This window comes from Xiphophorus couchianus, chromosome 24 (genome assembly GCF_001444195.1).
Source record: "Xiphophorus couchianus chromosome 24, X_couchianus-1.0, whole genome shotgun sequence".
In the NCBI taxonomy this organism is placed as follows: domain Eukaryota; kingdom Metazoa; phylum Chordata; class Actinopteri; order Cyprinodontiformes; family Poeciliidae; genus Xiphophorus; species Xiphophorus couchianus.
Genome location: NC_040251.1, coordinates 1,471,390 through 1,486,370, shown reverse-complemented (window position 1 = coordinate 1,486,370; position 14,981 = coordinate 1,471,390). Strand labels below are relative to the sequence as shown.

General features: G+C 38.6%; 2 protein-coding genes and 1 long non-coding RNA gene across 3 annotated transcripts; 1 reads left to right on the top strand and 2 right to left on the bottom strand.

Annotated features, from left to right (window-relative positions):
* Positions 1–1,086: 1,086 nt before the first annotated feature.
* Positions 1,087–6,396, bottom strand: cldn10e (claudin 10e). The gene is made up of 5 exons (XM_028010045.1): positions 6,151–6,396; positions 5,902–6,063; positions 4,842–4,923; positions 4,575–4,688; positions 1,087–1,539 (listed from the first exon to the last, which is right to left on the bottom strand). The coding sequence occupies exons 1-5, from the start codon at positions 6,380–6,382 to the stop codon at positions 1,110–1,112; spliced, it is 1,020 nt and encodes a 339-aa protein (XP_027865846.1). The 5' UTR covers positions 6,383–6,396; the 3' UTR covers positions 1,087–1,109.
* On the top strand, positions 1,400–8,664 carry LOC114140281 (uncharacterized). Its single transcript, XR_003594534.1, has 4 exons — positions 1,400–1,511; positions 4,593–4,697; positions 6,160–6,398; positions 8,531–8,664. It is a non-coding gene; the product is annotated as an uncharacterized LOC114140281 (long non-coding RNA).
* Positions 7,830–10,390, bottom strand: cldn10a (claudin 10a). The gene is made up of 5 exons (XM_028010046.1): positions 10,145–10,390; positions 8,538–8,699; positions 8,377–8,458; positions 8,190–8,294; positions 7,830–8,103 (listed from the first exon to the last, which is right to left on the bottom strand). Exons 1-5 carry the CDS (start codon positions 10,362–10,364, stop codon positions 7,986–7,988), a joined length of 687 nt encoding a protein of 228 aa, XP_027865847.1. The 5' UTR covers positions 10,365–10,390; the 3' UTR covers positions 7,830–7,985.
* Positions 10,391–14,981: the final 4,591 nt, after the last annotated feature.

The window sequence follows — 14,981 nt, the reverse complement described above, 5'->3', positions numbered from 1 at the left end:
ATGACATGGTGACAGTTTTAACAAATATGGAAAAACATCTTTTTGTAGAAGTTACAAAAATAAATTTTAAATCACTTTTAAAAAAGTCTTTTATCATATAATAATAATAAAACCACAATGTGTTTCTTCCAGATGAATTTTCCTTTGTGAGCCTGTTCGAGCATTTGCTTGAATTTCTGAATAACAGTAAAATAGAAACACTTATATCAATCTTTAGATTTTATTACTACAAAACATTCACTAGTAAAGTTTTTCACATTCAATTTCAACAGGTGTAATTTTCATTAGAGTAATTGATTTGCTGGTTTTCAATTGGGGTTATGTGGAATAGTTATAAGCAATCAGCGTAAAATCTTTATGAGATTTTCAAATAAAACGTTTTCAACAAAAAAAAAAAAAATTATTTACAGCATACAGTCTATTGAGTTAGCATGTTAAAATTTGCCCAAGAAACACACAAAAAAATAAACAACTTAGTAATATGCAGATTTTGAACAGACATGTTTTCAATTATAAAGGGGCTAATATTGAATTTCTTGAACTTATTATTCAGCTTGGATCTTGCAATAAGAAGTGGAATTTCCCGTGTGGGCAACTTCCACTTTCTATATGTGCGGCAGCCATATTGGACTCTGATTGTAGGAACGTTCTGACTTACACAATTGGATTTCTGACATCAAGAGGAATTTTTGTTGTATTTGTGACTAAAAAAATCAACAATTTGTCGGTGTATAAAGGGAACGTACCATTAAAAAGTCAAGGGAAGGCCATGCAATTTTTGGCCTAACTAGCAGCTGTAGCCAACCTGCTAGCAGCAGTCAAACATTTGCTAGTTTAGCTAGCCAAATTAGCTAGTTTGGCTACAGCTACCTAGCTTTTACGCTTCAATTAACCCTTTGTTTTGTAGATGTTTCAGATTACAAGTACATGGTTATTGCATTAAAATAAAACTCAGCTCATCAAAGACAATTGCTTAACATAAAACGGCTAACATTCATAAGGTAATGATTCAGTTAGCTTGCATCTGGTAACTTAATCAAAATTTGTCAGAAACATTCGTAAAGTTGTTTACGAAGTAATTTTGACATTCGACATTTTAATTTATCAGTTCAAATGTAGGAGTTTTTGACAAAAGGTGTAACTCCGTTTCTCAAACTGCCAGACAGCGAGGACACTGTGCGGCTGCTCCGACTGCTCAGACTGCTGCTCCTTGATTCTGACAAAGTAAACAGGCTGGACTCTAAGGACAGGCGTGATTGGTACTCGGACCCTGATCTGGATCCCAAACCATATTTAGAGGTTCCATTTGATCCCGGGGTCCGTCCTGTCAAGGACGACCGGCCCGACCCGGCTGTACGCCCAGATTTGGACGTGTGTGCCGATTTGGAAGACAAGGAGGATACATCCGAACGGTCAGACCGGGACGGCAGCTCAGAGATGGACGACAGTTTGGTTTTGGAGGTGACCTCTGATACTTCAGAAGAGGCTGTGGTGGGCTTGTTTTTCTCCAGGTCTGGCTGTGGTTTTACCTTAATTACCCTAAACAAACAAAAAAAGGGAGGATAAGTTTGAAAACGAAACACCTGAAGAAATCCACATCCTAAAGCACCCAGGAAGCACAAAGTGTTAAGATAAGAGCCAAAATGCTAATATTATTTGCTCCACTTAGCTCCGATTAAAAGCATTACATTAGGTCATATGGTATTTGGTTAATAAAACATCTGAATCTTCATAGATCAACAGAAAGTAGTGCAAAAAATATGAAGAATAAGGAAAACTAGAAAAGGGAGGCCTGCCAAAGTGCCCGTCGGTTTGGACCCAGCTTTCTTATGCTAAAAATTAGCATCAATGCTAAAGAAAGCTGCAATCATATGAGGAGAATGACAAGAATGTTTACTAACATGGACATGCACCATTCAGTATGATAAAGTACTGAAGTACTGATAAAGTTATGAATCTTTTCCAGGAGTATTGTTAAAATGATTTGAAGGCACAGAATCAGGTTCACATTCTCAGGTTAGAGAGACTCACCTGGTATAAAAGTTAATTTTTCGGTACTGGAATCACACCGAAGATAAATTAGCTTAATCAAAGTATGTCATGAATATGTGTGCATGTACTCCATCTTAAGTCCAGAGCATAGTAGCGTTTTGTTGCTTTTGCCACCACTAGATTATATGCATATAAGATATAACATAAACAGCACCATTCAGAGATGCAATGAGTTTATAGCAGTTGTTCCACCATGTCTGTAGTTCTGACGTTCTGCCATCACTGTAGTTCTAAAGAGCAGCTCAGAGAGGCAGACTAAATTCTGTCTATTTTGGGTCTAACTGACTGTTTTGTGTCAGTTAGACTTTTGTTTTGAGTTAAATTTGGCTCGTTTTTTGTTAATTATGTCGCCACAGTTACTCGAAATGCCAACAAAAGTAATAGCTCCTCTCACAGGATTGAGCCGCACGTTTTGATATACAGGTAAAAGCCAGTAAATTAGAATATTTTGAAAAACTTGATTTATTACAGTAATTGCATTCAAAAGGTGTAACTTGTACATTATATTTATTCATTGCACACAGACTGATGCATTCAAATGTTTATTTCATTTAATTTTGATGATTTGAGGTGGCAACAAATGAAAATCCAAAATTCCATGTGTCACAAAATTAGAATATTACTTAAGGCTAATACAAAAAAGGGATTTTTTAGAAATGTTGGCCAACTGAAAAGTATGAAAATGAAAAATATGAGCATGTACAATACTCAATACTTGGTTGGAGCTCCTTTTGCCTCAATTACTGCATTAATGCGGCGTGGCATGGAGTCGATGAGTTTCTGGCACTGCTCAGGTTTTATGAGAGCCCAGGTTGCTCTGATAGTGGCCTTCAACTCTTCTGCGTTTTTGGGTCTGGCATTCTGCATCTTCCTTTTCACAATACCCCACAGATTTTCTATGGGGCTAAGGTCAGGGGAGTTGGCTGGCCAATTTAGAACAGAAATACCATGGTCCGTAAACCAGGCACGGGTAGATTTTGCGCTGTGTGCAGGCGCCAAGTCCTGTTGGAACCTGAAATCTCCATCTCCATAGAGCAGGTCAGCAGCAGGAAGCATGAAGTGCTCTAAAACTTGCTGGTAGACTGCTGCGTTGACCCTGGATCTCAGGAAACAGAGTGGACCGACACCAGCAGATGACATGGCACCCCAAACCATCACTGATGGTGGAAACTTTACACTAGACTTCAGGCAACGTGGATCCTGTGCCTCTCCTGTCTTCCTCCAGACTCTGGGACCTCGATTTCCAAAGGAAATGCAAAATTTGCTTTCGTCAGAAAACATGACTTTGGACCACTCAGCAGCAGTCCAGCTCTTTTTTTCCTTAGCCCAGGTGAGATGCTTTTCGCGCTGTTTCTTGGTCAACAGTGGCTTGACACGAGGTATGCGGCAGTTGAAACCCATGTCTTTCAAGCGTCTCTTGGTGGTGGATCTTGAAGCACTGACTCCAGCAGCTGTCCACTCCTTGTGAATCTCCCCCACATTTTTGAATGGGTTTTTTTTCACAATCTTGACTAGGGCGCGGTGATCCCTATCGCTTGTACACTTTTTATGACCACAGTTTTTCCTTCCCTTTGCCTCTCTATTAATGTGTTTGGACACAGAGCTCTGAGAACAGCCAGCCTCTTCAGCAATAACCTTTTGTGTCTTTCCCTCCTTGTGCATTGTGTCGATGGTCGCCTTTTGGACAGCTGTCAAATCTGAAGTCTTCCCCATGTTTGTGTAGGCTTCAGAACTGGACTGAGAGACCATTTAAAGCCCTTTGCAGGTGTTTTGAGTTAATCAGCTGATTAGTTTGTGGCACCAGGTGTCTTCAAAATTTAACCCTTACACAATATTCTAATTTTGTGACACACGGAATTTTGGATTTTCATTTGTTGCCACTTCAAATCATCAAAATTAAATGGAATAAACATTTGAATGGATCAGTCTGTGTGCAATTAATAAATATGATGTACAAGTTACACCTTTTGAATGCAATTACTGAAATAAATCAAGTTTTTCAAAATATTCTAATTTACTGGCTTTTACCTGTATATATTGTGAGGGGCCACGCAGCGGTACGAGCCGCATTAACGGTAGTAGGAGGCAGCAGTTATTTTGAGGTGTAGAACAATAGGGGCCTGCCATGCAATGCATGGAGGCAGTCGCAAGTCAGTCACTGCTCTCCTTATGCATTGCTATCGACAGGCCCCAATGATGCATCTTTCTCAACATTTTAACAAGTAAACCTGGAAAATGAGCTGTTCTCTGTAGAACATTTTGCTGCAAATCTTTTAACACATAGCTCTATCAGTTTGTTACTTTGTACATGACAAAACATGAAAACTTTTATGGTGTATGGCTATCTTTGAAGGCACAAAATTCTGACCTGAGTATTATTTAGTGAGGTCAAAAGTTGTTTAATAAAATCCCTAAGCATGTGCCCACTGAAGTTGTTTTATTGTTTATCGTCTGTGAAAGTGAGTGCTGTAGTGTCACTTCATTTTGGTCGCCCAATAGCAGGTAATGACTCCATTACTGACCTTTGTCTTCTTCCACAGAGCAGCGTGCATACGGACCACAGATAGAAAAAACCACCAGTCATGTGAAAGGCCGAGCCCACCCAGCCAAGGAACAACGGAGTGCCAAGGCCGTACCTGAAAATAGTTACATAAATATTGTGCAAGATTAATACACAAAGATTTTTACCTGTATTAAAAAGATAACAGATTTACAATGAAAAGAAAGTAATGGTTTCAAAGGTAAGGTGGGAAATATGCATGTTTGTTTGATTAGGCCTGTTAACTTACTCGAGTCCAGTCAGGCTAGAATCGAAGTTTTTGATTATGACGTAATCTGAATACACGGCATACCCACATGTGGACAATGCACCTGAGAGAAAATCATGTTGGAAAATATTAATGGAGTATCCAGTCGATAAACTTTGTCACATTTCTTATAATCATTAGGTTTAGTGGATATTGTAACGTTTCTCATTTTGGCACTCATGAACTCCAACAGAGGATTGAAAGCTCCAGGATGTTCACTGGATATCCTGTCACAACTCAATTTGGACATCTTGTACATTACTACTGCTGGATTATCTAATAGCTTCATTAAATCTTTTTATTTATTTTTATGTCAAAGTGGCCATTTACCTTCAAAATAATGACAATACAATTCTATCCATTCACCATGAAACTTAGTAAAATTTTTAAAATGTCAATCAGAAGCAAATTTCAGTAAGAATAAAAAAATCATATTCAAAGATGCATAATCAAGTTCTCTTTTTTTATAAGAGATATGGCATAAATAAGAGTAGCATGAATGATATTTATTCCTTTTTTTGTTTTTTTAAATTTAAAGTCAAATTGTTGGTATTTGTAGCTGCTTGCTAACTTATGATCATTCCAGAACCTTTGTAGCATTCTTATTGCTAGCATGCTATCACATACTATTCAAAAGTTCCCTCATCTTTTTTTTTTAATTAGTATGAAAAGGACAATTTTCTATCTTTTAAGAGTATGGTCATATTTTTAGCTGTTTATAAAAAATGTTTCATTCAAATTAGTTTAATACTGCTAGAACTAGCTAGCATGCTTGTGCTTCTGGGGAAAGTACTGGAACAGTTACTGTCACTAAGCTAGCACAACAAAAAATTGAAGTACATTGATTTTTAGTACTTTGGTTAAGAATAGCAACCTTTTCTTGCTAGGTATATTAAAATATTACAATTTTAGCTAATTTCTGAGCTGGTAATTGTATTATTAGCAGTAAAGCAATATGACAAAACATGGAAATTACAAAGGATTGGGATTTATTAAATCATGTACATTTTGAAAAAAAAATGTCCACATATAGAATATTTACCACTGATGATGTGGCACAATCCACCCGTAAAGATCTTCTTGTACTTTGAAGGGTCTTTACCCCCAATATGGGTGCATTCCATACCCAACAGGCTGAGTACGAACCCCAGCATACCCAGAGAAAGAGCTCCCATCAGTAGGCCTCGCACTATTTGAACGTGCCCTTTAATTACAAAGACAGACATTTATATAGGCAGATTTGAAAACAAAGTGGTTACAGATCAAAGTACGTGAATATGTGTTTACTTGCCTTCCACAGACCAGAGCACAGGGAAATCATGGCAATTACTGACTGCAGTTGAATCGGTGAAGCATTTTCTCCATAAGCTGGACCAGTGCCATGCCACTTTGATGATGGCCGAACCACCCATACCACCAACTGAGGCTATCTTCCAGCCCTCCATAGCCATAGTGCAGGCCACAAAGATCCAGCCTAACACGGTCATTAAAAATCCCCAGATTTGGACCCCTCTGATCTTCATCTTTAGGCGTCTGCAGGTGAGTTTCCTTCTAGATTTCTCATCCAACAATGTTCACCGTCTCCAACGTTTAGGTTATATTCTCCAGATATGCGGTCGGTCTCCTATCCAACAAGTCTTCAAAGAAAGTCGAGCAGGTGAATTGGTCTGATGCTGTGCAGAAGGAGTGTCTACCAGATCAGGTGTTTCGTAAAATGTGGGTGGGAGACAGAATTCACTCTGGTTCCCAGAAGCCACTGCTGAAAACGGCCAGATTAGAATCTAGACTAAAACCACTTGACCAAGCAAATATCAGGTTACACAGGACTTCATGCATCCACTCAAGTTTCTCAGATTCAGGAATATGTGCAAAATGAGACAAAATGATCTTTAAATAATTTTGACTTAAAATGTAGCAACTATGTCTGAAAACGGTGAATATAAATATGCCAAACTACTTTTATATCCCTCTTGTGGTGTCATGTTTTGTCACACAAAACATGTTTGAGCGTGTCAAGCTAATTTTTAATGTCAGACAGAAATGACCAGAGTACATACAAAATGCAGTGTTTAACTAACCTGGTCCAGTATGAAGTAAGTATACTCCTGTTAAATCAAAAGCTGCCTGTTATTAACCACGTTTATGGCTTAACTCTAGTCGAAGTGCGGCCTTAAATCAGATTGAAATGACCTAAAACAGCATTAATTCTCGAAACCTCTTCATTCAAACCTCTTCAAACCTCTGATTTGTCATAAAATACTGGCGTACCCTTTCAATTTCACACTCCCCCAACTTCACTTTTTGACACTTAACTTACAATGAAACATCTCTCATCAGGCATACGTACATCTTAGTGTTTTTACGACTCCATCTTCTGTTTGAGGCGACCGTAAACCGTATGCTTCAGTTGTTTTGACCTTTACATGAATTATGTAATAGCACTACTGGTATGAGTTGAGCTGCTTAAAGCATCCCTCTCAATTGTGCCTTGGGCTGTAAGCTGTTGGTTATTGGTCATTTCACCAGGTACGCACTGTGCCATGGTTCTCAGAGATACACCATAGGGTCTTTGTGCTGTCCTAATTACAGGTAAATCCAAGATAATGAGAGTTCCCGGGAATTAATGTTCTCATAGCAGAGATGAAAGAACTGTTCTTTGCTACTAGTTCCAGTTGGCTTTTGATGCAAGTTATTGTAGTGAGATATTAAAAATGAACAACTGCTCAGGTAGCCTGGTAAAAACCAGACCCTTTTTTTTTATGCTACTGGCTTCGTAGAGAAGGTCTGGACTCTCGGCCAATGAGAAACGATTGCTTCCTGGAAGCCCTGGACTCTGTTGAAGTTGAGATTTGTCTGTGATGTATGTAATGCGCCAGCCAGCTTGACACTATGAAGCTTACTGCAAATTCATAAAAGCTTCAAAAGTAAAAAAAAAAAAAATCTTTCAACTTTTGAAAGTATTTTTCTTGAATATTTCTGAGATTAATCAAAAAATGTGAGTTTTTTGGCAGTAATTTTATTCTGTCTACAATGGCCTTAGGTAGGTGCTACTGTTATTGAGATGTTATTTCATAAAAGATACAAATCTATGCAGTTAACCCAAGAAAGAAGACAGTCCAGTTTGTTTCACACATAAGCATTTCTTATGTGTTTCTTCGGCTCTCGTGGCTCCATTTGCAGGCTGTTTGCCCTCTTGTTGTGTGTTGTCCCGAATGTCGGTGCTCCTGTGTAAGAGTATTTGCCTCTGCAAAAATTAGAAAAACTATTTTAAAAAGTGATTACATTTATTATCATATTGTGTTTGAAAAACTTAAACAGAAAAATGCTGACCTTAAGCTGAAGCTTTCAGAAAGGGAGAGGCACAGTAGAAGTCCACCTAAAATACAAAGCACGGATCCAGACCAGCCTATGAAGAGAGCTGCCCCCAGTTCAAACCTATGTAGAGAAAAAACTTAATTCTGACCAACAGGTTCATGTGAATCTTTGGGTGAAATGTTTTATGATCTTGGATGCATACTTCTGTGCAACGAACGTTGGATGAAAGAAGTCTGTTGTGATCCTACGGGCATATATGGAACATGCAGTCATGCAGCAGATCCCTGTTCAGACAACATTCATTAATTTCCAAAGGAAGTTTGGGTATTCTGATTGAATTCCAACTCGTATTTCAGGACTCACCACTGAGAATGAAGTGGAGGCCCGACAGAACGGTCAGACGAGCCTTGGTGGTGTCCGAGCCCCCTATTTTTGTGCACTTCATTCCCAGCAATGCCAAAGCGGCACCGAAGAAACCCAGGCAAACGGCTGCGATCATCAAACCCCGACACACCTGGATATACGCTGTAAGTTGAGAATAAAAAGGAATTTTTGTTTGCACTAACTGTGCATCTTTACAATACCATCCTATCGACGTCTTCAACAAATGTTTAAGTATTTAGACGAAACAATCTGACATATTTGGACTATTTCTCTCATTCCACCAAACAATGGTGACATTTAAACATAAGTACTCACTCCCATTGTAGATGCATTCACAAGAGAGTCAAGACTGTAATTCCTGCCAGAACTGTTTGAACAAAAATATTAACACCCAGTAATGAAACCTTAGCAAACTATTTGTTTAAAAGTTAACATGAAAATACATTTACAGAAACGACTAAAAGTATGTTGATATTTTAGTAAAAACTACTCAAATCTGCTATTGTATGAGGTTGTTATTTATGTTTGTACCCTTTGAAATATACATTTCCACCTTAGGATAGAAAGTGATATAAACCATCTTAACATTTATTTCGAAATGTTACCAGAAAATATTTCTTTAGCATCAAAGGCTGGGCTAAACTCTGTCAGCAGGTTCCCAGGAAGACAACTTTTCCAAGGGGCTTCTGGGTAAATTTTCTCTTCATAAAACGCCTGCATGTTTTAAAAAATCCATTTTATTACACTAAGATGAGCAGATATTTCTGCTCATTTTACACCACAAAATTGTTATGCATTACCAGTTAATCAGATTGACGCATGCTAGCTAGGCTGATAGCTACAGCTAATGCTTAGCATGAAAAGACATGAGTGACATCAGTGGCTTTATATGGTTATGTTTTCTGTATGTTTCTTAATAAAATTCCATGAGATGATTTTGGTTTGATCAAGGGTATCTGTCATATTCATGAGACAAATAGGAAACCATTTTAAATAACTTCTTGGATGTCAGGTTTGAGAATTTTTGATGACTTTTGTCGTAAATAACTACAAAAAACAAATCTATGATGCAACGATTTATGGTACAAAACAAACAATGAAGTAGTTTTACAGGTAAAAAATGAAAGTACAAATTGGTGAAAGGGCAAACTTTCCCATTACAGCAAGTGCTTGTGCACACATGGCCAATTTTTCCGCAATAATAAGACGTCAAAATTTAGTATTTTCAAAAATGGACCAATGCACAAGCTAAATAAGATGTATTTAAAGGCCCTTCACATTTCAGACTGGCAAGAGATGGTGCTGTCTCAACCTTAGTATATTCTGGTTGGTCACAAATGACCCTTTCTGTTTGTATGACTTTGTAGCATTGGGTCACATGACAGTGCTAGGTCATACCAGTCTAGCACACCTACTTCCCTGACACACTCCAGATGGTCTTTGTCATTAAAACGTTGCAACTTACAATGAAATATTAAGTTCCGAATCCATTTTCCCTATTGTTGATTTACACAAATACACAGTGATAAAGCTCAATATGGTCTTGGCTTCTAGCAGTCACAAAGTTTAAACATCCACTAACTCACCATCCAGAGCCAGCATCGACGGGAAGTCTTTGCAGTTGGACACCCCCGTGGAATCAGTCACGCATGTTTTCCACAGATTAGACCAGAACGTTGCCGTCGTGATAACCGTCCCATCCACGGACGACACCTTCCAGTAGTCTGTGGGCACTGTGGACGATACCAAGATCCACCCAGAGACGGTTAGAAGAAAGGCAATGATCTCCGTTGCCATGTTGACCATTGTTTCCACTCTGGATTTGGTTCAGAGTGAGATCTTTCCCTCAGGAGAGATTGGAGAGAAAGTGGGTTGGTCTGACTATGAAAGGTATGTTGGAGTTGGCAGTTGTGCAGAATTTTGCTTCTGCTTCACCTGCCCAGCCTCAGAGGCCTTGGTGAACAGCCAGAGATCATGTAATGTATTTAGGAAGTGTTGTGGATGGATCTGCTGTGATTAAAACACAAGTCATTACTTCAGATCCAATCTGCGAGTGGAATGTGAGGTCAGTCTTTAATTAAAAGAAACTAAAATGTTTTTGATTGACAGGGGGAAGTACTATAAGGGGTAAAAAAAATAGGAAACACGAATGACTGGGAGACAACAGCTTTGTCCACAATGTTTCTCCTCTTAAGGGGATTATGGTTGCTTCTTGATCATAACTAATCAATATTTGAATTTCTGTACTTTGTTCTCCCTTGAGCAAAACATCTGTTACTGCATTGTGGCAGAAAGAAGAAACGGTTATTAGAAAGAAATATCTGTTCACTCATGGCTACAGGTTTTGAGACAGTCAGGACTCATTGCTCTAAAACTTTAAATATAAAGTTCCAATGGGATATATCTGGAAAACCTCAGGAGAAAGACGAGAAAAAAATCCTGAACCACTTGATATCTTAAAATACAGAGGAGAAGCAGCGCCACCCTGCGCATCCACTAGGTGGCGGTGACACTCATCTAATATTTCAAGCCTTAATCTGTCGCTTCATCTCTTCCTACCTCCCACCTTCATCCATAAGCAAGAATGTAGGATACATTAACTCCTCTGATTGAGGCAGAGACTGGCCCCTCACCAGGAGGGAGCAGTTCACCTCTTTCCAAGTTCAGAACGGTTGCCTCAGACTCACTTCAATCTCTCTTCCCGGCTGCTTTAAACTACTGGGAACCATTCCAGGAACTAAACTTCTCTTAGCTTAGTCGCAATTGTGGAGATTAGCTGAACCTTTTTTCATTACAGTTATTTTTTTAGTAAAAAGAGTGAAAACCCTTTTGGAATCTCAACAATCCTTCAATTTTTCAAGTATTAGAGATGTTTTAACCATGGGGTGGCTGGATGTTTTGGTCCAGACAGGTTCTATACAAGTTTAACTTCACAGATGGTTATTTCTTATTTGTCTTCTGTCAGTGCAGGAATCATATGCAGCTGTTTAATTTTAACAACAACATTGGACTTTGAGCTAGGATTGGAGGGGGGAAAATAAAGGGTAGTGTGAGTGGAATGGAAATCTGAGACAGGATTAAAATTAAAGGTCTGTGTGAAATTTATAAGGAGGAGGTGGACATGTTGGCACAGGTCCACTTGTGTTTGGTACTCAGGTCGAAGTGACTCAGCATTTTAGGATCCATAATAATCTGGTACCGGAAAACATCCCATATTTGAGGGCTGACCTGATTTTGAGCAGTTCAAAGAAAAGATAAATCCTCCTAATCGTTCCAGATTGTTCATTCCAGAGAAGGAAACATTTGAATTCCCAGAAACATTATTAAGACGCCACCAGCTACCCTTCAGGTTACCTGTTTTGTAAGCGCTCATCAGACAGTGTCTGGGGTCATAAACTGGGGACAAGTACAACCTTTGCAGGGGAAGAATTCCAGGAAATCCAAGCTCAGCTATTTTTACCGTCAGTAAATGGCACAGAGGCAGGTGCTGAGTGTCTTTATGAAATCTCTAGATAGTTAAACCCTCAGACGTACGTTACCATGGCTGCTGTTGCTGGGATGTTTTAGAAAGGCCCCTTGCTTAATCCTGTATAGCAGCCAATTCAAAGGGAAACAGCTGGTACAGGTGGTTTCTGTGATAATGTATGCTGATGATCATGATCATCTGATAACTTTGGGTAGGAAATCTGCCAATTGGTAATGACAGCATTAGTTTTGTTACTACAGTATTTATGTTATATAATGGATGCAGGTTGGGTAAAACAGTATCAAAAGTTAAACAAGTTTTTCTGGCTTTAAAGTGAGTAAAAGAGACAGGAAGGCCAATCGTACCTATAACCACCCAAGACTGTAGACTTCCTAAATGGAAGAATTGTAGCTGTCTTTGTTTTAAATTGTGAGAACTGTAACTCTGTCCATGAGGATCTATCTGCCCGACAGTTGTGTAGGAACTGAAGTGATGCATAACTGTTTACTTAAAAGAGTAAATACTTCTGTAAGTCAAGAATGAAACGATATTTTCTGGCCACATATTCTCAACTGGATTTACATCTACACCTTTACCCTTGCATTTACTCTACTTAAGTGCATTAAGTTGGTGCCATGTAAGTGACTGATATACTATTTGTGGGAACAAAATGTCCAGTGAGTGTACTTTGAATATTTATAACCATTTTGCAATTATTTGTGTAGGACAGCAATAGCAATCCTGACCACTCTTTTCCTCTATTTGGCATCTTGCTTGTCCTTTATTTTTCTGTGCCACTTGCAGTTCAAACAACTGCACTGAGCTCAGAGCTCACATACTTGACTTATGAATTCTGTATGTGACAAATGTTCAACTTTCACCTCTTTGTTTGACCCATGGATTCCCTCTGTCTCTATTTTTTAGAAAAGCCAGTATTGTTTATCGCTCCCCAAACAAGGATTTGAAATAACTTGTGTTGCTTTTCGTGGTTAAATAAAGGATACATACATTTAGTGCTATATAGACAAACATAATGTTGGATGAGCTGGTGCATGACTGATTTTTACAGAGACCAGTAAAGACTATATTGCAGTCATCTAAACTAAACTAAAATGCATGCACTAGTCTTTCTGTGGCCCACGATGATGAAATCCTTTATTCTGGCAATGTTTTAAGTAAGCTGATTTGGTAACAACGATTTTGTGCTTGTGTACTTTCAGATCCAAGTCCAAAGCTACACACAGGTTTCTTGCATTTTCTGTGGTTTTTAGCCCAATTGATTCTTGCCAAGTTCTGATCTTAAGCCTCGGATGTTGGGACCGTGTTGACTTTATGGGAACACTTGGTACGTTCAGTGTATTAGGGTCATGCAGTGACACCATAAAATGAAGTTGTGTGTCGTCAGCATAAAAGGTAAATGGCCTGTACTTGTGTAGCTCTTTATTAAAGTCCAGAGGACTTCAAAGTGCTTCCCCTACATTCAGTCATCCACCCAAAGGGTCGGAGATGCTTTAGCACTCTGATAATGATATGTAATAAAAAGTGGAATAAAAAAATAAATAAATAAGTGGTATGAGAATGCACCCGTGAGGAACCCCACAATTCATTGCTTTTCTAGACCCGTAACTGTCAAGATGCATACTGTCCAGAACTTTGCAGATGCAGTCTGGGTACTGTGTGGGGGGTTAAAGCCTGACAAGAAGGCACTGAGATTATTTTTACAATGAAGGGATTTAAAAAAATAATTTTTTTTTTTACTGTTTTTTCCAATGACCTTTTGCCAAAAGTAGGAGATTGGATGCTGGTTCGTATTTACATACTGATGCATCTTCATTTGTTTTCTATAAAACATGTTTATCACTCCAGTTCCAAAAACTGTTTTTCAAAACTTAACAGTCAGCGAGAAGGCAGAAAGGTGTCGATTTCAGGTTATCAGAAAGATATAACTCTCACTCATTTTAACTCTTGATAGTAAACATGATTTCCTCATGAATATGATAGTAGATGAAGGTTTCATCTGTGACTGGTTGTTTTTAATGGTTGGTGATTGAGGAACAGAGCAGATGTATTTAGCGGTGAGGACAGCGTGGGAAAGCTGTACTTATCCACTGGACCTTATTCTCACCAGCTCTTTGAATAATCTCCCGCTGTCTTTTCTCCTTTGGCCGTTTTCCTGGTCAGTGCTAAACATCGTCAGGAGGAAAACGTGTCTTCGAGCCGTAGCCATTCTGCTGTGTAACAGTGACAGTGTAATTGTTTACCTAAGCTACACGTGAGTGAGTTACTTCAGAACGTTCCTTGACTACGATAGCAGCAATAGGAGGCTGATGGGAGTGCCATGCTGATAAGTAACCCAGCAGGAAACACCTGTGGAGAGTCAAGGGGCTTCTCTCATACGCAGGCTCCTTCTGTTTATGGACAGGATATCCTCTCTGTGTGGACAGCACGCCTTGTGTGTCTTTCTGTATCAAACCAAAGAGTGAGAAAATAAAAGGAAGTTCCTCCACCATGGAAAGTTGAGAGGAAAACTCCTTACTACCTTAATTCAGTCCTCTCACATGACAATTGGTGTACTAGTTACCTTCTAAAAAGCCCTATGAGCATGTAACTGTGTCATCATGATGAATAAATACAGTGAGATGGTTTTATATTATAACCATGTGACAGAAATAAAGGAACTTGAACTTATGCTGAGTCATGAAAATGGGTTTTTAACTTAATGAAACACTGGAGATTTACTTGGACATCTTTGACGTGTTGTAAGTCTAGATTACAGTACCTTGTATTGCTCATACAATTTAAGCGTAGATGTAAATCATTATGTTCATATAATAAGCATATATAAATACTCATTAATTTGTTTGTTCCCCATTTAAACATGTTAATACCTCAGATCTCAGACCATATTGGACATACATTTATTTTCAGTCTCTTTTACAGTTTATCTCCTAAATAAA